Raw genomic sequence first — 21,029 nt, forward strand, 5'->3', positions numbered from 1 at the left:
CTACTATGGTATTAAATGGGGTGCGAGATATGTTTGGTTTCTGACATTCTTCCTAATATCTTTGTTCAGCAGAACAAAGAAATTTAGATTTTTGGGTGAATATCCCTTTAATCATTGTATAAGTTACTTTAAGGTATTTCAAAGAATACAATGGCGTGTGGACTAATGTAAGGAAATAAAAAAAACTGGTTATAACTATAAGGGATATAAATATATATATATATATATATTTTTTTTTTATGTTTTATTATTAAAAATAAAATTCGAATCGCAATTTTGGATTGAGTAAAAATGTGTAACATTACTTGAACAGACGTTTTTTTAGTGTTTTTCACAGTCATACCATTGTCAGTTCAAAGCAAGAACCCCGAAATGTCAAACAAATATTATAATATACGTTGTCTTTTCTTTGTTTATACAAATCTATAATCACAGTAACGAAAATCGGCCTTTTATTTTGAAACGCACAGTAATTACGTCAGTGGTTGTTGCATATGGCTTGTTGCCGCCAGACTCGCGCGTTTGTTTTGGCAGGATGGCCGCTCCTCTCAGTGACAGCAGTCAGAGACCCCTGCAGAATGCCATGAGACTTGTAAAAGTGGCCATTCAGCTGGATACCGGCAACAGACACAAGGTAGATATGTTTAAATCTTTAAACCTGCCTTGTTTGGTCCAGATATGGTCATATTTATTCAATAAGTGCATGCGGGAGCGACGTCATTTATCAGCGTAAACAATAATAGAAGCTGATGGTCATGAGAACCCCAATGATTCCCCCCAAAAAACTGCGGCTCCAGTCAATCGCGTCCAAAATATGAACATTATTCAGTAAAAGCACTGATACAATCTTAAGAAAAAAAACATATCAACAGTGATTTGCATTGTTTACTTTTTGATATTAACTAAATCTAATTACCTGAGTGTTTAACGATTCATCTGAGCTAGTTGAGTTAATGTTGTGAAAACACTCAGATACATTGCAGATTTAGATAAAAACATTTAGATAATACATCATGTTGTCCTTCTCTCTTTGGGGGGTGGATGTGGCAACTCGAGATACTCCAGATGTTCAATAGGTCATCTAGCAAAAATATAAACTTAATATGACACTGTGTTACAGAACAGATCCAATAAAATCTTCATGCCACACCCACTATGGTTATGTATTTCCCTTTATAGGAGGCATACTGTGAATACCTAAGAAGTATCAACTACATCTCTCATGCTCTGCTTGAAGATGCTGCATCTAAACGTAAGTTACTCACACTCCAAACCTGTGTGAAATTAGTTTTCCAATTACACATACTCCAACCTTTCCATTAAAAATTATATGTGCTTTTTAGGATTCAATGGTTCTTTCTTCCCCTTTTTTGTTCTTTCACAATACATATTATTTCCCCTATGACAGTCATTGTCATGTGGTGTGAACCAACTTCCTACTTCAAGAGAGAACAAGATTTGATGTGTCACAACTGTTTGTGCTTCATCATGACATCAGAGTGAATTTGATTGACAATACACAGTCCTTTTTGTGTGTTAAAATCTTAAGTCATGTGGAAAAGATTGCATTAAATGATTCTTAAAGGTCTATTAAGATAAGGTTAGATCTTCTCACCTTTGTTCATGATTAGCTTTTCAGGGTCATGCAGAGTTAACCTGGTCGAGTTAACAATCATTTTTTGGGTAAACTATCCATTTAAGACCAATTCACTCCACACTGACAGACGCTTCGTCAGATCAGTGTGTTACCCCTGTCTGAGCTTGTTTTCGTAATCTGGTGACTGTCTGCGTTGGCCCATGTCTGTCAGTGAAGTGTGAATTGGACTTTAGAACGCCACCTTCAAATTTTAACTTTAAAACGTTGTTGTTGTTTTTTTGTTCTGTAAGAGCAATATGAAATATAAAGAGACATGTGACTCTTATGAAATTCTTCTTGCAGAGGAGGGAGAGATGGAGTCGGTTGAATTGGAGAAGATGGTGAAACTGGTTGAGCAATGTTTGGAGAGGGTCAAATCATGTATAATAAGGAAGCAAGAATGCCCTACACCTGCCACCTCCTCCACTCCTCTGCCCAACCCCAAACAGAACACCGTTCCAGCTATTAATGCAATAGGTGATTACAAAACGACAGGTGTGCCTTTTTTATCCTGGTTTTCGATCAGGGGGTCCATAAAGTATCTTCTAATTTAACACTTAGACATTTATTAAAAATATTATTTTTAAATATTTAGAATAATTAAGATAATAATTAATTAATAATTTAATTTTTATCTAGAATAATCCATAAATAAGTCTATGCTCATTTATTTGATACAGTAAAAACAGTAATATTGTGAAATATCATTATAATTTCTAATTTAATATCTTTTAAAATGTCATTTAATCCTGTGATGGCAAAGCTGAATTTTCAGCATCATTATTCCAGTCTTCAGTGTCACACGATCCTTCAGAAATCTTTCTAATATGCTGATTTGTGCTCAGTTATTAATAATGGTTCTTATTTTCACTGTTGTTTGCTGCTTAATATTTTTGTAGAAGCTAATAATTTTTTTAGGATTCTTTAATTAATAAAAACATTTTTTGTTTACATTAGAAGTGTACACACACACATAATATTCCAAACTCTTCTTTCTGTAGAAATGCCTAATGAGAAGCCATTGGTTTCTGAGACACAAAGTAAGGAACAGCCCACCAGACATCGCAGAGTCCTCTCTGAGGGAGGGGTGACAGATTCCCCCTTTCTGCCACCTGAAGTCTTCCAGAAGTTTCAAACAGTGGAGTCACAAGACAACCGAAAGTGAGTCAGTAAGCCATCAATATTTTCATAAACATTGCCTAACAGCGGAATGTGGAGGAACTTATATAATGATATGCACAGAGTCCCAATATCCATTGATTATTGAGTGTACATCTTGTTCCCAAAGATATAGTATGATATATAATACATACAAGATAACAAGCAAAAACAAGAAATAACACTGATAAATATACATTAGTATTATATAATTTTAATCAATAGTTTCATAAATTCTCACCATATCAGAGCTGTACATTTAATAATAGTGTAACAATTATTTTTAATAAATTAAATTCTCCAAGAACATTGTGCTTTACAAGAGGCAGAATAGCCTCTGTCAAATACTTGAAAGGCATTCAAATAAAGTTATTTAAGAAAGCAATAATTCTTTTTAATCTGGGTGATGCCTCTGTAAGAGAAAGAGCCCAAAATATAAACTGCATGAATTTCTTTAAGATCTAAATAACTATTATAAGTAATAAATTATAAAAGAGTATCATAATTTTCATCTGCCATCCCCAACCTTTAACATTTGGTTGTTCATCACTGTCTTTTTTTTTTTTTTTTTAATCATGGTTCACATGGTTCACATTAGTTATGTGCATTTCCACTGGCCCCTGGCCCTGACAATTGATCTTTCAAGGTTATCAGTTCTGTGATAAAGAAATCTATTCTGCATCCATATGAAGGAAGTTAATAGTACATCACGTTCTTTTAGTCTCACTAAGAGAGGTCCCTGATGCACAGAATGTTCACAATAAGAAGTTTTTGTATGTGTATGACAGGGAATTAACGCCTATTGAAGAAGCGTCGCGTCTGAACCAGAAACTTAAGGCTAATTATGAAGCACGACTGGCAAGACTTACCCCTGGCCAGGCCACACAAAAAACCTCATTGGTAAGTCTGAAAAAATTAAATGAGATGTATAAAAATTTTTTAAAAAATATGAAAATGACTATAATATAATTACAATGCTTGTGTATGCTCTACTCTAGCAAATGAATATATATATATATGCATACAGAAGTTCTAAAATAATGTGCCTTAGTGCCTTCTTGAGTCTGTTTCTTTAATTCTTCTGTATTTTTTTCTTTTTTGTATTTTCACCATTTTTTTTTTTTTTCATATCTAAACAAATTATGAAGAAAAAGGAAAAAATGGCAAAAAAAAATAAATAAACAGAGGACATTTTTTTTTATGAAATAGACAGGAAGGCAAGGAAAAAAAAATTCCACCTTTGTGATGGTTTTTTCCCGCCTTGTGGTTCAACGCTTTCATATTATATATAAAATTGCATATGTTACATGGCAGTAAACTTTCAATTTGACCCAATTTCAGATGTTTACGCACCATGACTTTATTGTGCGCATGCGTAAAACACATCTGACGCCACACCTCTTGTTTAAATGGCTTTGCGCGATTCACCATGTCCATGTGCTGTGATGCCTACTGATGATAGTGATGGGCAGAGCGAGGCTTCGTGAAACACTGAAGCAGTTGAATCAAATGTGCCGTGATGATTCGAGGCTTCGAAACAATCTGACACTTGACTCCACGGTGACCCCTAGTGGTCAAAAGAGTGTAAATGCAACAAAACTCAAACTAAACATGCAGTAAAAACACCTTTTACAAATCTATTGCAAATGTTTTATTGAAAGTAAAATCTATTAAATGCAATAAACTAATTCTCTAATAAGATTAGGCTACATATAGAGTGACTTTATATCTGTTCTTTTATCAATTTTCAAGGCTTGTTTCTCTGTTCCATGGCTCAAGCTAAACAGGCCAATAAGAGATTAATAACTACCATTATTCATTTTAATTATTCTAATGTCTAATTAAAACATCTACAAATTTATAAAACTGATCAGAGATCAGGTAAAACCCATAGACACTTGTTCAATGCTTCTCAGGTGAATCTGCATGATTCATGGGTTAACTTTATCATCGCCCTCTACCGGTGAACCACTGAAATTTCGAACTGTTTTGAAATGTTTCGAAACAGTGATGACGTAATGAAGCCTCGTTTACTAAAATCACGTGACTTTGGCAGTTTGATACACGCTCCGAATCACTGATTCGAAACAAATGATTCATGAAGCTTCGGAGCTTCATGAAGCATGTGTTTCGAAATCGGCCATCACTAACTGATGAATAGTTAGGGGTTCAGGGCGAAAGGGTTGGCCGCACACAGGCAAAGACGATTAATATATTTCATTTTCGGTCGCTATCGCAGTATTATTGTCGTTTTAATGAACAATAGCGCATTTACTTGCACGGTAAGTGCTTTCGTTTGAGTTTTGGTGGCGGGTCAAACAAACTTTGTTGTTAGGCGGAACGCAAACATTGTGTACTGTCCAGTTTTCAAGAATGATCCGGAGACGCAGAGAAACGCCAATGGATATTCGTTTATACTGGAAAAAACTCAAGACATTCTGGAAGGTTCGTTTTGGCATATTTATTTATTCATTTACGTGGCGAGCATCATTTTTATGGTTTGGGGGAAATCTTATTTTTAAATGCGTGTTTGGTTTGTAAGCATGCTAAAATGCAGAATCTTTGCCATATGAAAAATCCAGTGCGCATAATGACATTTTTAAATATTTTAAACTTGAAAGTTGACATGTCATGCTGTGACATGCCTATCTAAAACTATTTTAATCTGCATTTTGCTCATTTTTGATTCACTTCATTAATTGACTTCATTAATTGACCCTACATTTTGGTGGTGACGAGTTAGAGGAAAGAAAAAGTTTAGTTCTTGTTTCTTGGCTATGGTGGCTGTCCTTTAAAACTGAAGAGTTTTTCTGCAAGTGATTTAATTCTTTCTATCAAAGCTGCAGGGATGCTGCACTGTATGCAAACTATATCCACGGTCATGTAACTTTCTTCCACTTTTCTTCTACTAATGAGTAAACGTCAATACTCCATTGAAACTGAAATAATTACTTGTATAATGATGGTATTTATTTCTTTTTCTTGATACAGACTCTCTCACTTCAGAGGCAAATGATGGAGAATCTGATAATAGCCAAAGCCAGACAAGATGCTGTATCCTTTATGGCTTCCTGGGCCATGACATTCAGTAAAGTCACCATGAATTAAAAAATCAATTTTATGGATTATTGCAGTTTTTAAAGCAGAACTAGGTAACTTTTTTTTTACCTTCATAAATGGTTTTCTAAGTCCTTACGATGGTTAATTGACTTTTTCTGTCACTGTTTTGAGGCGTGCACTAACCCCCTCTGGCACGTCTACGCCAGAAAACAGCACTTGCAAGTTGAGCTGCGCCGACCCAACACAATCTCGCCTCATGTTCACGCTCACGCGAGAGTGACAAAATGCTTTACGGTTATTCAAAAACAATGTATATATTATGACTTTATAAGACAATTTCGAAAATTACAGATTTCTTGTACTGTATTTGCAAAACTTCTGCGCTGGTGAGCGTTGTAGTCATTGTAGTCCAGGGTGATAACTTCATAACTTCTGTTTCATGCTAACTTGAAGGTCTGGTTTGAAATGTTAAATACATAGCATTTGAAATGATTCTGCTGTAAAGGAAAAACATTTTTTGGATGCTGGTGGCTGTTCTTGGCTTGGATTGTTCTTGTGATTTGTTCAAGATCTATTTCTTTCCATCAATAATTTGTCAGTGTTGTAAAGGTCATTACATAAGCTTCTAAATTTAGCAAAGGTTTTTGGATGCGTATGTCAAGAATGTCTGGAAGAAATGTTTACGGTAGGAAGGTCAACACCTCTGTAACCTTTTGTGCTTTCTCTGCAAACCAGAGGTGTCTATTATTCACACTATCAAAGCTCAGTATAAGTTTTGCCGTTGACACGTACTGCTTGTGATTCACATAAAAAAAAAAAAGTAGCTCAAGTGCTATCTAATTATATTCTTTTCAAAACCCCCAATTTCAACAATTTACTGAAAGCTTAAAGCACTACCTCATTTATACAAGAATGTGTACATGTGAAAAACTAAAAAAAACTTTACGCTTGTTGGGAGATTGTGTTAATCAATGTGCTGTGAACAAGTTTTGCTTCTACTGATTTTTCTGAATGTGGTAATTTTTCAAACTGTTGGGAGTTTTCCTGAACGCTTGCAGCTTCAAAGGAAAATGGAGGAGAGGAGACTCCGGCTGCAGGAAGAAGCCAACAGGTGAGCAGTTTTTGACCCATGGGCCAGATGGACATTTCATAACTTTAAGTTACACATGGAATATTATAAGTTTTGCCAATTGCATATGTTTCTTGTGGTGCTGTGCATGACATAATACCTTAGAATGACAAAGGCATTATGTAAAGAGTCTGAGCACCTTTAAGCTTTTTAATGCTCAATGGTTTCCTAAAATTATACTCTGTTAATTTGTGTGCATGAAATTGCATTTTTGCAGGAGGTTTGCAACCTGTGGGACCATTACACCTGACGAGCAAGAGCAGCGAGATCTGTATGCAAGTGTGCTTGAATATGAGCATGATCATGTAAGTATATTTATATTGTAACATTGATTTTTGAATCTTTTATGTATATTTGTATATTGTATATTTGTATATATATTCTGATTCTGGGAGTCATGATCTGATTCCAAAATGAGAAAATACTTTTTTTTTTTTATTATTATTATTATTATTATTATTATTAATTAATTAGTTTACTGACTTAAAATACTTTTAAAATCTTAAAATACTTACATTTGCATATCCTTACATAAGTAATTATAAATACTTTTTTAAATAATTGAAAAAATAATTAAAACAATTGTAAAGATTTTAAAAGATTGAAAAGATTGAAAATTGAAAAGATTATCTGAACGTTTTCTATTTAAGAACTATGCGTGATTTTGATTGTTACGAGAGCGGAAGATCTATTAAGCTACATTCACGCACGGATCGCTTTTGAAATATAGGAAATTATGTGGTTTGCCATGTCCATTTACTCCCTTAAAACATAACTGGCTGTTTACATTAATTTTGCGTCCTAAAACCATTTTGAGGTGCAAGTACATTAAACCAATTACACGGAGTGGCGCACAGCAGCATGCACGAGCACTCTTCACAAACAAATTGCACGTCAGCATTTGAAATTGAATGCAACCTTCTGTTAGTTTCATATAAGTCCACTGCATTCCAAACTACATAATTGATGACTTCATAGAACATTTGTAAAGAAAATGCAGACGGGCGAGACAGCGCACTTCATGTGTGACATCAAACAAAGCGCGTCCTGTGCAATGAAGCCCACGAATGTAATACGCTTGAACCTTTCTGAACTTTATGAAAAGGTTCGAGTTTTTTGTGTGTGCAATTGAAGAGAGAATCACAATGCATCGTCAGATTTTTTTTTTTTCTTTTTTTTTTTCTTCTCTCTCTTTCTCTCTCTATACACTACTGTTCAAAAGTTTGGGGTTGGTGAGATTTTTTTTTTTATTTATTTATTTATTTTTTATGCTCAGTAAGGCTGCATTTACAGTAAAAAATGGTAACATTGTGAAATCTAACTTAAAATAACTGTTTTCTATCTTAATATCTTTTGAAATGTAATGTATTTCTGTAATGGCAAACCAAAATTTTCAGCAGCCATTACTCAGGAATGGCCAAAAATGTGGAAAGCTAATCTGAAAACGTCCAAATGATCCGACAAGTAAAAAAAAAAAAAAAACTCTCGCTAACTTCCCTCCCTCTCGTTCACTCGGAAGCATTTCATTGCTTACGTTGCATGAGTGCCCACTACTGGTGGAACCTTTGAAATGTTTAAATGCAACGCCCTAAACCCTTACCGTGCGTTCACACCGCCGCCGGCGAGAGCGTCAACAGTTGCCTTGGCCGCCCTGCCAACAACGCTGTACTGTTCGTTCAAACCGCCGCCGACGGGAGGGTCAAAGTAAATGACAAGTCGCGTCAACCAATCGGAAGCCTCTCAAGCGAGGACCTCTACATTCCAATTGGTTGCTGCCGAACCGCGTCATAGCTCATTACCATAAAGTTAACCTGATTTCAACTCTCCTTGACGCTTTCACCGTCCAAGACGCGCCGCTCTCGCCGGAGCTCGCCGCCGGCTCTCATTGAAAATGAATGACTAGCGTCACTTTGACGCTCTCGCCGCCGGCGGTGTGAACACACAGTTAATAATATAGTGCCCCAGGGATGACGCGTTTTTGTAGGCAAAACCCGGAAGCGAGTTAGCATTTTAGGACTTCCGGTTCCAACGCCATAAAGTCTATGGGTTTTTTGAATGGGTTTTTGCTAAATCGCCTGAAATAAGGTCTGTGGTTAACAAAGCCTCTAAATACTTTCACGTTTTGATCTATGACATAAAACACACCAGTTATAACCCACTTGTGATTTTTTTTTTTTTACTTTTACGGCGTCTTCAAATCGCCGGTTGCTAACAAATTGCTAAAAGGGACTACTTCCTTTGGTGGGGACTTTAGACGTCATCATTAAAAACGGGACATTTGGACAGCATTTCTCATGAAAAAGTGGATAAGTATTCATACACAGCGCAGATCATAATCGGTGAGCATGTTTTTAAATAGTCGTTTTCTAAATAAAGTTTGAGGACGCTTGGTGGTGACTACGTTGATCTGCGACCATGGTGTGCTGTAGTCCGTTTATAGCTTACTGTTAGCCTTTTATATCTGACGACTTTAAGCTTCAAAATGTATAAATGTTGTTAACTTGTAAAGATTATCTTGATAGACAAAACGTGTGTCATAACCCTTTGTTAAACACAGAGCTTATTTTCTGCGAAATGTTTTTTTTTTTTTTTTTTTTTTTTTTTTTATATCCCAAAAGTCTATGGGAAAAATGAATAGGCTTTTAGTCGAGGGAACCCGTGCGCCACTAACTTCCGGGTTGGCCTGCAAAAACGCGTCATCCCCGGGGCACTCTATTGGAATCTGCAATGGAGCTGCTTTTAGTTATTTTTCCTTATGACTTTGTTTGACACCATTCTATAGGCATGTATGTATCCTTGGGCTATTGGAGAAAATATAAATTACACAAGCGAAAATAACAATACATTGAAATAAACTGTGTAAAAAAACAAAAACAAAACAAAAAAACAGCCAGCTTAAAGTAGCTACAAGTATTATGCAGTTTAATGTCAAAATAATGTAATAATGTCTAATATGATACAGTAGAGTTGTGTGGGGTGAGGGTAAATTAAGTGTGATCTGCTGTAATGTCACAAGTGTGTTGCATTGTGGTCTATGAATCTGCCTGAAGTGTACATATTGAGTAGACTCGCTCCCCCTGCCAAAATCAAGGGTCTGTTCAAAAAAACTTCCCTTGCCCACTTGACAAAGTTAAACTCACTTCAAAATGGCAGCGGGGATTCCCCTGAGGGGAAGTGCTTTGGGAAGTTTGTGAATGTGTCTATAAGTGGAGTTAAACACAGCCTAGCTCCACCGATTAGGTCCAGAGAGAGGGAACTGGAACTTTTTCCCCCAAGGATTCTTTGAATAGAAAGTTAATCAAAGAACAGCATCTTTGCGGACCCCAAACTTTTGAAGTTTCTTTTTAATTGAGTGTGTATAAATAATGGTTTCATTGGTTTAATCAATAGGAATGGCCAAAAATGTGGAAAGCTAATCTGAAAAAGAGTCCAAATGATCCGATACTGGTTTCAGGTCTTATCTCCTGTCTTCTCAGGTAGGTTTGTGGTGTCAGATCATCTGTAAAAATAAGTGTTTCTTCTGTAGCTTGTGTCACCTGTTTTTTTTTTTTTTTTTTTTGTCTTGATCTTAGCTACCCAGATCACCCAGTCATGAAGTTGCTGAAGAGGCTTCAGTATCGTGTTTATAACAGACTCTATCCTATAGTGAGCCAGTGTGTTCCTCTGAGCACAGCACCTGGGCGCTCGCTACCCTTAAAGCCCTCCCGCAGCGCCCAGAGCCTGCTCCTGTTCGACAGTCATATCTCTCCACAGCAGCAGCAGAACCCACTCTCATCTTCTCTGACTCACAGCTTATCTGATGCCTCCATCGCTCTTTCCCCATCCTACGACATCAACACCAGCGACACCAAGTCCGAGACTGACCTAGACGAGTCTTCAACTCTGGCCTCCACAGATAGAGAGAACTCTTTTGAGGATCTGGAGAAGTTTCTTACTCAGCTGGACTGGGTTCCTTCTCACAGTGGTGACGATACAGACTCTGATGTGGCTTTTGACACAACACACATAGGCCTACAGTCTCATATTCTTGATCTTGAGGAGCGTGCTCTGAAGGAACATTTGAAGGCCATTGTCAAAGATATCCATAATGCTATTGGTAAATACATGTTTGTTCTTGAATGATTGATGCCTTAGTTGTGACTCTAGATATGCGAGTTCAGCATTTGTAGAAATCCCCTGTTAGAGCCAGAGAAATCTGCAGGGTTATCATGTGTTTATACTTCGTCAGGGTGTAAACAACGCCAGAGTGACATAATCCACCATAGACGTGTTTGTCAAAGGTCTTTTTATGAAATGTACTAGTTGTCTGATTCTCTATGGTAAATGGATTTGTCTTTGTGTGAAACAGATCGACTGCTGTCTCTGTGTCTTCTGTCTTTTGAATGTCTCAACACTGCCAGCTCTAAGGACCAATGTGTGGCGAGCATAGAGGAAGTGTTCTTCACCCCTATTTGGCGCCCTCTGTTGGCACTCTTTAGGTGGGTCACAAATTAAGTTTTTTTTTTTATTTTTTTTTATTTATTTTTTTTTTATTATGCCCTTCTCTAGCTAACTTCCTTCCATCTCATTCACTTGGATGCACACCATTATTTACACTGCATGAGTGCCCACTACTGGTGGAACCTTTGAAATGTGATTTTATTATTTAGTTATTTTTTCCTTTATGGATTTGTTTTACACCTTCTATAGGCCAGTATATATGCTTGTTGTTGGAGGAAATATAAAAAAAAAAAATCACAAGCGAAAATAACAATACAATAAATTATAACAAACAAAAAAAACAGGCAGCCTAAGGTAGCTACAAGTATAATGTGGTTAAATGTCAAAATAACTTTATCATACAGTAGAGTTGTGTGGGGTGGGGGTAAATTAAGCACGATCTGCTGTAACGTCACAAGCATGTTGCATTGTGGTCTATGCATCTGCCTGAAGTGTACATATTGAGTAGACTCGCTCCCTCTGTCAAAGTCGGGGGTCTGTCCCAATAAACTTCCCTCACCCTCTTGACAAAGTTAAATGCACTTCAAAATGGCAGTGGGGACTCCCTCGAGGGGAAGTTTTTGAGTGTGTCTAAAAGTGGAGTTAAACACAGCCTAGCTCCACCGATTAAGGCCAGAGAGAGGGAATTGGATGTCAAGCTCCATCCACTGGCTCTACAGTGAGCAGCCTCTCCTTTGGGTGGCAGAGATTGCAGAGTCATATTGAGTCATTCCATGATTTATCTAGACATCGTGCAGTAGATGGCACCATTAAGCTAAAAATCAATCATCTTTACTTGACAATTTGTATCATATACGTTGTTCTTTAGTTACAGCATGGCTGAAAATAACCATTTTCCATTACAACTGTTCCAAACAAAACATTTAGTCATCAAAACAATTTTAATAGCTGCTTTGTTTTAGTTAATTGCATATAAATATCTTATGTGTTTCTTTTGACTCTTTAGGAGGGTGAATCGAGAACGGGAGCTGGCTGTTGAGAGCAGCATGCGTCTTCATCGTAATATTTCACCTGGTGATGTTGGTGTAGCATCCAAGTTGTTCCCTAAAGACCCAGCTGTGCTGCACGGTTCCTACCCATACGAGTCAGCGGTACAGGAGTTAAAGCTTCTGTGTAGAGACTATTGTCCTCAAAAGAAACTTGATTGTATTGGTAAGATCTCTGAGATGCTTAAAATGAAACCACAAACTCTTTCGGTGTGTTCTATTGTATTGTCATTTCAGTGCCTAAACAGAATTGCAAAAAAAAAAAAAGAAGAATTTTTTTTTTTTTTTTTACACACACTTCCCATCTCGCCTGACAGATAGTCGCACCCTTTTTACGGGAAATTTGCCTACAAATTGCTGGCTTCTGTTTCTCTCTGTTTTAGCTGGGATAGGAGAAAGTATTGTAACGTTCATAAGATGAATAGTGAAAATAATGCAATTTCTACAGCTTATATTTTTTCTCAGTTGACTATTCATCTCATATGACTTGGTATGTCATAATTTTGACCATCTTATAATTGATTTGTCGTCATTTTGATTAAAATGAAGTAAAAATTTACATAGACATTCATTAAATGAATAGTCAATGTCAAAATTTTTACATCTCAATTTTGACTTATTCATAAATGACTTACTATGTCATAATAATGACTTTTAATGTCATAATTGAAATGAAAATAAATGTCAAAATTGAGTAATAGTTGACACAAAAGGTCAAAATTGAATGTCAGTTTGACTCATTGATTTTTAAAGTCATAAATCATAACAAATTTGTCATACACTCATAATTATGATTTCGTAATTTTGACTTTTGACTGTCTAATTATGAATAATTATGATTTACCAAAAGATAAATTATATATAATAATCCAGAAATGGGCTTCCATACTTTTGTTCATAAACTGTACATCATGTTTTGCACATCTTTTGGAAATGTATTAATAAATGTATATTTATACACCTAAATGGTGCATATTAGTATCTTAAGGGTGCAAATGAATGCTAATATGTACCCTTAAGGTATTAATATGCACTGATTAGGTAGTGTACCAGTTTTGTTTCTGACTGCAGTTGTTTTTCATTGCAGTGAGAACTCTGCGAAGTATCTGTGGCTGTGCTGAAGAGTACCGCCTCCTGCAAGAAAACGACCATCCACCCAAATCGGCAGCAATGTGAGTATACACAAGGTTATAAAATATTTTCTTGCTGTGGCACTTTGTCCCTTTTGCTGTCCTTTTCACAAAAAAAAGTTCAAATAATCAAGAAGGAACTTTATGTTGGAGTGCAGAGTTCTTTAAGAACAATCTCCTTCTTGTCATCTGGCCTTGTGTCAGACTTCATCAGACCCCACAGAGGCCAAAGCTCAGCAGGGGTCCCGTCTTGACCCTCTGGCCCCTGCGGGGCGCTCGAAGCTGACTTCCTCTCTAACTGGGTCGCCCTGTCTGGAGCAGACTTTGGCCTTGATGCACTTTGAGAGACAGTCTGAATGTAGAACTGCTTAGCTCAAGTAAAATCGATCCAGTTATTCTAACCAAAAGGAAGCTTTTATCTTACTTATTGCAGATAGATACTTGTGGCTCTGTGTATGTGCCTGCTAACGTGATGCTAGTATATTAGATGTTCACACAGCTCCTGGCAAATGAATTGGAACCGCCGAGATTGCAGTTTAGCTGCTTTTTCTAATTAGAAAAATCTTGAATTCTGGTTTCACAGCATGAATGGGTGTGTTCAATAACATCCTAATGACACATTTTCTTGAAGGTGTGGATTTATTCAGGTTTATCAGAGTGAATCTACATGGCTCAGTTTCTTTGTGGAAAATCTCCCACAGACCTCAGCAGACCTCTCATTCATTCTCTTGGAAAACATCTTAAATTTCTTTCTGTCGATCTCGACAGTTAAATTGCATGCTCACGCCCGCATTCTGCATAGGAGAAAACTGTGCAGGGATATTATGTGGGCCGTTATGATGTCTGTAACCTCTTGGCCCTGCCACACCCATCAAAACTAGGTGCCTGTTCATCTTCCTTGATTTCTGCAAGGAAATCAGGGTAAAATGAACACTTGTGTCATATCTACATGTGTCTCTTTGCATCACAGCTTTCAGAGCAGAGGCCCGCTGGTGACGCACACGCTCAGCGGTTTGGCACCCCATGACAGTGGCTGATGTAGATGTTTGTTTTTAGAGCACTGTCTGCAACTGTTATACAATGACATCGAGGGGTTTTTTTTTTCTCCCTCTTAAGGATGAACATTTTCCTCATACTGTATGTAATTTGTTGAAAATGTAGCAACTGGTGCAGATTGTTATACTATATATATACTGTGCAGTAAATCTGTGGCTATGTAACTTAAAAATGAAGCACAAAGCAGAACTTGTTGCAGGCAGATATTTCCTGTGCAGACAGTGTCTGGTCATTAGCGCCTGGTTTAGACAGGATGTAGGCTTTGAATCTCATAAATGTAAATAATAATAATGATAATAATAATAATAATAATATAAATATAATTTATAAAATTTATATTAAATTATTTATAGTTGTATTATATAATATATTTATATGTGTGTGTGTTATATATATATATATATATATATATATAATATTTATTTTATGAAATTATCATTTCCTGTTTTAATAGATGTATTTAAATATTATTATATTTTATGTTATGTATAATTATTTGTTATGTTGGCTATTTTCTTATGAGAGAGATATATATATATATATATATATATATATATATATATATTTATTTATTTATTTATTTATTTATTTATTTTATTATTATTGTTGTTTTTTTTAATAACTATTGTTATATAATTTGTAATTTTTGATAAGATTTTGGTCATACTGCCCACCCCTGATATTCGTATGTTTGTTCTTGCCAGAACAACGGGCCGTTGCTTTCTGAACCCAACAGCTTTGGTTATTTCGCATTATTTGTGTGTTTTCCATTCCGTGCTTGAACATCGGTTTAAAAATGATTATGCTATAAAGGCATCAGCGATCCGAATGGAAGTGTTTCATTGTGAGACTTGCCCTGATTTTGCCCCGGCAGCACAGCCAAGGCGTATTCTGCCTTTGTTTTGCTTTTAAGTTTGTGTTTGGTTGTGAGGGAGAATGAATATCTTCATGCATGCATGAACATGAACAATTTGGGCATTCTCACCCTTTTTTCGGTTGTTTTGTTCCATTGTCTCTCCTCTTTCTCGCTCACTTTTTTTTTTTTTTTTTTTTTTTTTTCTTCTCAATCCTTTCTGGATTACATCCACTCACAATTGAATATATAATGCAGTATCCTTCTGCACATCAGTCATTTCCTCTGTGTATCCTTTGTCTTTTAAGGACAGGAGGGGGGATATTAGTATTCATTACATCTTTCATGCAGTTTATGCTTTGGCTAACTGTTTAATTTCAATAACCCCCTATATTTTGTTTTTTGATTAATTCTGAAGTTCACATCACTAAACTCTTCAACTGTTCGACATGCTTAGATTGTGCCATAATTAAACAAACAGGCTTGAACAAGCTAACGGCTGCATCATCCCAGCACACCTTCATGGTGCGTGAGCGTTATTTTGATGGCTACAGAAGCAGTGTTAAAACAAAGATGAGGATGGTATGTAGAGCCATTCTCACCTGTATGAAACGTATCAGGTGTCCTGCAGTCCGGCAGGAAAGGGGACACCCAGCTACCTTCGCACGCAAGCGTCCCTTCATCACATGAATTATGGGATTTATGTGTTCTGTTAATGTGTTCTTTCTAAGAATATTTTATCTTATAAACATCATTGGATTTGTTTGTTTACTTCTCTATATCTTATTTCATAATTTCTCCCATTTTGTCTTTCTCAGAGGTGCCGATGACCTGTTGCCCATCCTGGCGTTCGTGACATTACGCAGTGAAATGCCCGAGCTGGTGTCTGAATGTGCTGCGTTGGAAGAGTTCATCCATGAGGGGTGCGTCTTCACTATTAAATGCTGTGTAATTTAACTGTTCTTGACAAAGTAGCAGTATTCATGAACTGAAAATGAACATAGATTGCTGTACCATGGGAAATTGTGTAGAATGGAGAGGAAAAGGTCACACACTCTGCCATAAACTGTGCTTGTATTTCCCACCAGGCCATGTCTAATGACCCTCTTCAGGCTGATAAGATTAAACAATGGTCAACTGGCATATATTACATATAAAGTCTTTTTTTTTTTTTTTATATATATATAATCAATTAATTAATAATTATATAATTATGATTAATATATATATATATCTATATATATATATATATATATATCTATATCTATATATATATATATATATATATATATATATATATATATATATATATATATATATATATATATATATATATATATATATATATATAATCCTTAGAATGACGTAACCAGTGGCATATAAGATCAGTGGCAAGTAACCACAGAAATCAAAAGGAAATTATACTATACTTTTCAAAAGTTTTTGTAATGTACAACAAACTGAGTAAAAACTAGCCACTGAGAAATGTCCTGCTCAAGTCATCCTTGTGCTGGAGGTTCAGGTTGACTAACTAGTTCTACCAATGTATCATCCTCGGGCTTGCACTCAAATATGATAAAATCGATGTCATCATTACGGTCTTTACAATGTTTACAATCACTTAGAAGATATCATGCAGTAGAGAGATTGACAGTCTGTCACATTTTTGGCATCATTTGTTAATGGTGGGTTAGATGATGCCGTTTGGAAATTTGGCTTGTCACATTCTTTTAAGTGCCAGTCTCACTGTCATTGAGGCATGTATCAAGTATCAACAGAACACGACCTCACTTGCTACCAATAATCAAAACGTCATCTATTGCACAGTCTCAGATTCTGTGCATAGATATATCAGCTAGAAAAATACCCTCCAGTCTAAAATTGTTGGAATAAACCCAGAAAACATTACAGTTCTTTTTGGTAATGTGAGTCCAACTTTGAAAACAACTTTATATAACATACTAATGATTGTATAACATTTATATATTTGAGCAATGGATATCACAACAGGGAGATCTCAGTTTGTGTAGGTGACCAATTGACCTGTTTCCTGAGGGGCGTTGTGGGGATTCATAGCACCCCTCCTGTGCTGCACTCTTGCGTGTCTACTCAGACCACAGCCCTTAGCTCTGTTTATCAGTATAAAACTGGACATTTTTACAGGCTGGTTAGATTGGCACTTAAAAAGGAATGTTGGGTATATTCTGGTTTGGGTTTTTCTCTCCCTATAAAAATACAAATAAAATATCTTTAGATGTTTATGCTGCTTAGTGGCTTGGAATCGAGGGTGTAACTCTGCAGTGTGTGAGGAAAGTTTTTTTGATAGGAAGTGTTCTCTGTTCTCAGGCACAGTTGACGGGTTTTATTTCATTAAAACTATACACGTGTCCTAGAAAACCAAAGGAACATTTTGTAGAAAAACTGTAGAATTAAATACTTGATTTCTTATCTACAACAGTTAAAGTATTATATACATTTGTTTTGTATTTCATAATCATAAAAATAACTTTTTATATTGAATTGGTCAAAAACGGTGAGAATATTCCTTATGAACTCAAGAGTTTAATTGTTCATTTTATGGTTACTGAAAGAACAGAATGATCTGTGTCTCATACTCTGTGGCCTTCTCATTGTCTTCATCACTTTCTATCATCTTTTTACACTCTCCAACATGTTAAATGCTAAGTTTTGGCTTCAGCTTGATCTCGTGTCTTAGTCCCATTAGCAGACGGGTTCACTTGAAGTTGACCCTCAGTGGAAGAGATCTTGTTTTCCCTTGTGAGGAGAAGCGCTAATGAAGTGTTTATTTATGTCTACAGGTATCTGATTGGGGAGGAAGGGTACTGCCTGACGTCAATGCAGAGCGCGCTGACCTATGTTGAGTCATTGCTCTTGGGTGGGGCTCTGCCCCCCGTGGCCAAACCCACCTGACGTAGGTAAGCCAATGATATTATTTCAGGAATAATTTTATTTACAGCAAGAACACATTAATTTGATCAAAAGTAACAGTAATGGTATTACATTGTTACAAAAAAAAACATGATTTCTGAAGGATCTTGTGACAGACTGGACTAACGACTGCTAAAAATTCAGTTTTCGGATTAAATTGCATTTGAAAATGTATTAAAACAGGGAAAAAAAAGTTATTTTAAAGATAAACTATGTAACTTTTGACACCATCTCCATGTCGTTTACAACATTTCAAATCCCTCAGTTCTCACCGTCTCCCAAAAAACAAGGCAATGTTGATTCTCATTTTATTATGAGCTCTTTCATGTTGTTTTTGCCATCAGACTCTCCTCTGTTCAGCGCTTTTTCTTCTTTTTTTTTTAAACGGACGATTCCCCGGAAGTTCAAGATTTAGTGTGCTCCATTTTAACATATGTGTCAAAGTTGCCAGAGAAACTTTTCTCTATTTACAGGTATGACAAGACTAGTGACATGTATGCAATTTCCTATGAAAGCTGGTTTAAACCTGTCTAAAACGTAAACATTTATAATAGGCTTACATTAGTGAAATGGAGTTAGACAAAAACGTTTTAGAAGGATTGATGTATTGACTTAAATTTTGTTAATTTTGAATAAAACAAGATGCAGAGGTTCTAATTAGATTGTGGAATTGCACAATATTGTTTTTACTGTATTCTTGATCAAATAAATGCATCCTTGGTGAGCATAAGAGACTTCAAAAAACATTTTTGTAAAATGACCATATAGGGTTAGGGTTAGTTTTACGCCTTTCAAATATTGTCTTTCAGTTGAGTAAGAACTTTAAGTCATATGGTGGGTCGGGGAAAGATAATCTCTACCCGACAGTGTTCATCAAACTCCCTGTGACACAATTATCCCATGTTATCTAAGCGTAAACTTTGCAGAGTGCAGTGTCTGTACAGCTGTCACTTGCACTGTGTCGTCCCACATTTAAACCCACTCCTTTATCGTAATCATCCACCACTGAACAGCTTAAATGAAATGATTGGTAGGGGAGTGATGGACGGTACCCCTGGATCACAGTCAGATGTGCTACTCTATTACCTTGATGGATGGATTACATTGACCTCGCTGAACTTTCAACTTGACTTCAAGTGTTTGTTTTTGGCCAAAGGGTGAAGTTTTCTATTTAAGGTTGCGTTACTTAAATAATAATAGTCTACAGTTGCTTAAGTTCTAATTAGATTACCCAATGGGACTGTTAAACATGCCAAAATGTCAAACAAACTTTCAACAACTGCCAGAGTGATGGAGAACACTTTCATTCACTTTTACTTCTGTAACAGACTCTGCTCTTAAAGCAGCTGGCTGGCTCACATTGTTCTTGTACATCCAGTTTAATTAGAACCTTTTGTGTTTTGATTCTAGGTGCCGTAGCCAATGGAAGGATCTCATCGTGTTTTGACGGTCCTCAGGAGTTGCTGTATCTCCTTAGCTCAGCTTGTTTAGTCCTAAATCATGCCAGACTTCAGTTCTGTTCGAATCTTCTCCCCCTACCCCTTTGAAGGGACCGGAGAAGGTCATACGCTGTGTTTGGGCGCTACAGGGCAGGTTCATCTGAATGTGGTTAGAAGTGAGATCAATATTGTAGCCAAAGCAAAAAAACAAAAGTTTGAGACTAAATGGGATTAAATGAGCCAGATGCTGGACTTGTGAAAAGGTTAGGGGTTTTTATGTTTATATATTCTAATCCCATTGACTTTTTTTTTTTTTTTAATCTTTTTTTTTTTTGTTGCTGTTGTTAAAATGGTATTCCCCATAAAAATTATGAAATATAAAGGAAAGACTAAAGCACTACTAGCATTTATCATCCTATAACACCCTATTTATTAAACAATGTGAAGTGTGACACTAATACAGAGTTTTTGTCGTATTTGAGCTCAGAATTTTAGCCTGAGTAGGGGAAAATGGAGCAAGTTTTACATTTCTCTCGCAAATAAATATACAACTAAGCGGACACACACATTAAGCTGTATAGGTTTTATGTATTTTTTTTTTTAAAAGAAATCTTAATTTGTTATTTAAATGCTTTTCACTCTAATAGTCAAAAGAAGTGAAATCATTGTGAAAAAAAGCTTGGATGTGCAAGAAATACTAATGCTGCTGGACCAACTGTCTTCAGTCAGACGTTACTGATGTTGAGGAGATTTAATATGAAATGGACATAATAAAATATATGTGTGTGTGCGCAAAGGCATAAATGAATATATTTATATGTTTTGAGCAGAGTGTGTTTTGTTTGTTGCTGAAGATCTGTATTGTGAATTATGAAGAATGTGAATATAGCCTGAATCTCTTTGCCTGAGAGACAGCAACCATGTATTTTTTTTCACAAAGCCTTCCCAGAGTTCATGTCCTTTTTTTGGGAAATGAATAATGCACATGGGCATGGTATGAAAGTGCATGGCATGAGAATTTTCTAACAATAAAGACACATGTAAACCTTTTCATGTTCCTGTGGGTGTTTTTCCTTTATTTTTCTAATTCTTCTATGCGTTTGACCACCTTTTCATCGATTAGTTAAAATCTG

At 36.1% G+C, this 21,029-nt stretch overlaps 1 protein-coding gene across 3 annotated transcripts; it reads left to right on the forward strand.

Annotated features, from left to right (window-relative positions):
* Positions 1-502: 502 nt before the first annotated feature.
* On the forward strand, positions 503-20,935 carry vps9d1 (VPS9 domain containing 1). 3 transcript variants are annotated; one of them, XM_067390166.1, is made up of 16 exons: positions 503-634; positions 1,180-1,252; positions 1,940-2,131; positions 2,638-2,797; positions 3,583-3,694; positions 5,786-5,848; positions 6,913-6,965; positions 7,201-7,288; positions 10,374-10,459; positions 10,556-11,079; positions 11,332-11,461; positions 12,430-12,635; positions 13,557-13,641; positions 16,327-16,431; positions 18,328-18,444; positions 19,868-20,935. In XM_067390166.1, the coding sequence occupies exons 1-15, from the start codon at positions 536-538 to the stop codon at positions 18,437-18,439; spliced, it is 2,088 nt and encodes a 695-aa protein (XP_067246267.1). In that variant the 5' UTR covers positions 503-535; the 3' UTR covers positions 18,440-18,444; positions 19,868-20,935. The 3 variants fall into 3 exon arrangements, with proteins under 3 accessions (XP_067246267.1, XP_067246268.1, XP_067246269.1); XM_067390167.1 differs by having other exon boundaries at positions 18,328-18,440; XM_067390168.1 differs by having other exon boundaries at positions 1,940-2,113.
* Positions 20,936-21,029: the final 94 nt, after the last annotated feature.

This window comes from Chanodichthys erythropterus, chromosome 7, assembly GCF_024489055.1.
Source record: "Chanodichthys erythropterus isolate Z2021 chromosome 7, ASM2448905v1, whole genome shotgun sequence".
Classification (NCBI taxonomy): domain Eukaryota; kingdom Metazoa; phylum Chordata; class Actinopteri; order Cypriniformes; family Xenocyprididae; genus Chanodichthys; species Chanodichthys erythropterus.

Bases quoted from the DNA above. Each gene is read 5' to 3' on its own strand.
- vps9d1 (XM_067390166.1), top strand. From the start codon at position 536: ATGGCCGCTCCTCTCAGTGACAGCAGTCAGAGACCCCTGCAGAATGCC. The intron at 1,253-1,939 runs GTAAGTTACTCA...TTCTTCTTGCAG, and splicing joins TGAAGATGCTGCATCTAAAC to AGGAGGGAGAGATGGAGTCG. The intron at 5,849-6,912 runs GTATCCTTTATG...GAACGCTTGCAG, and splicing joins CCAAAGCCAGACAAGATGCT to CTTCAAAGGAAAATGGAGGA.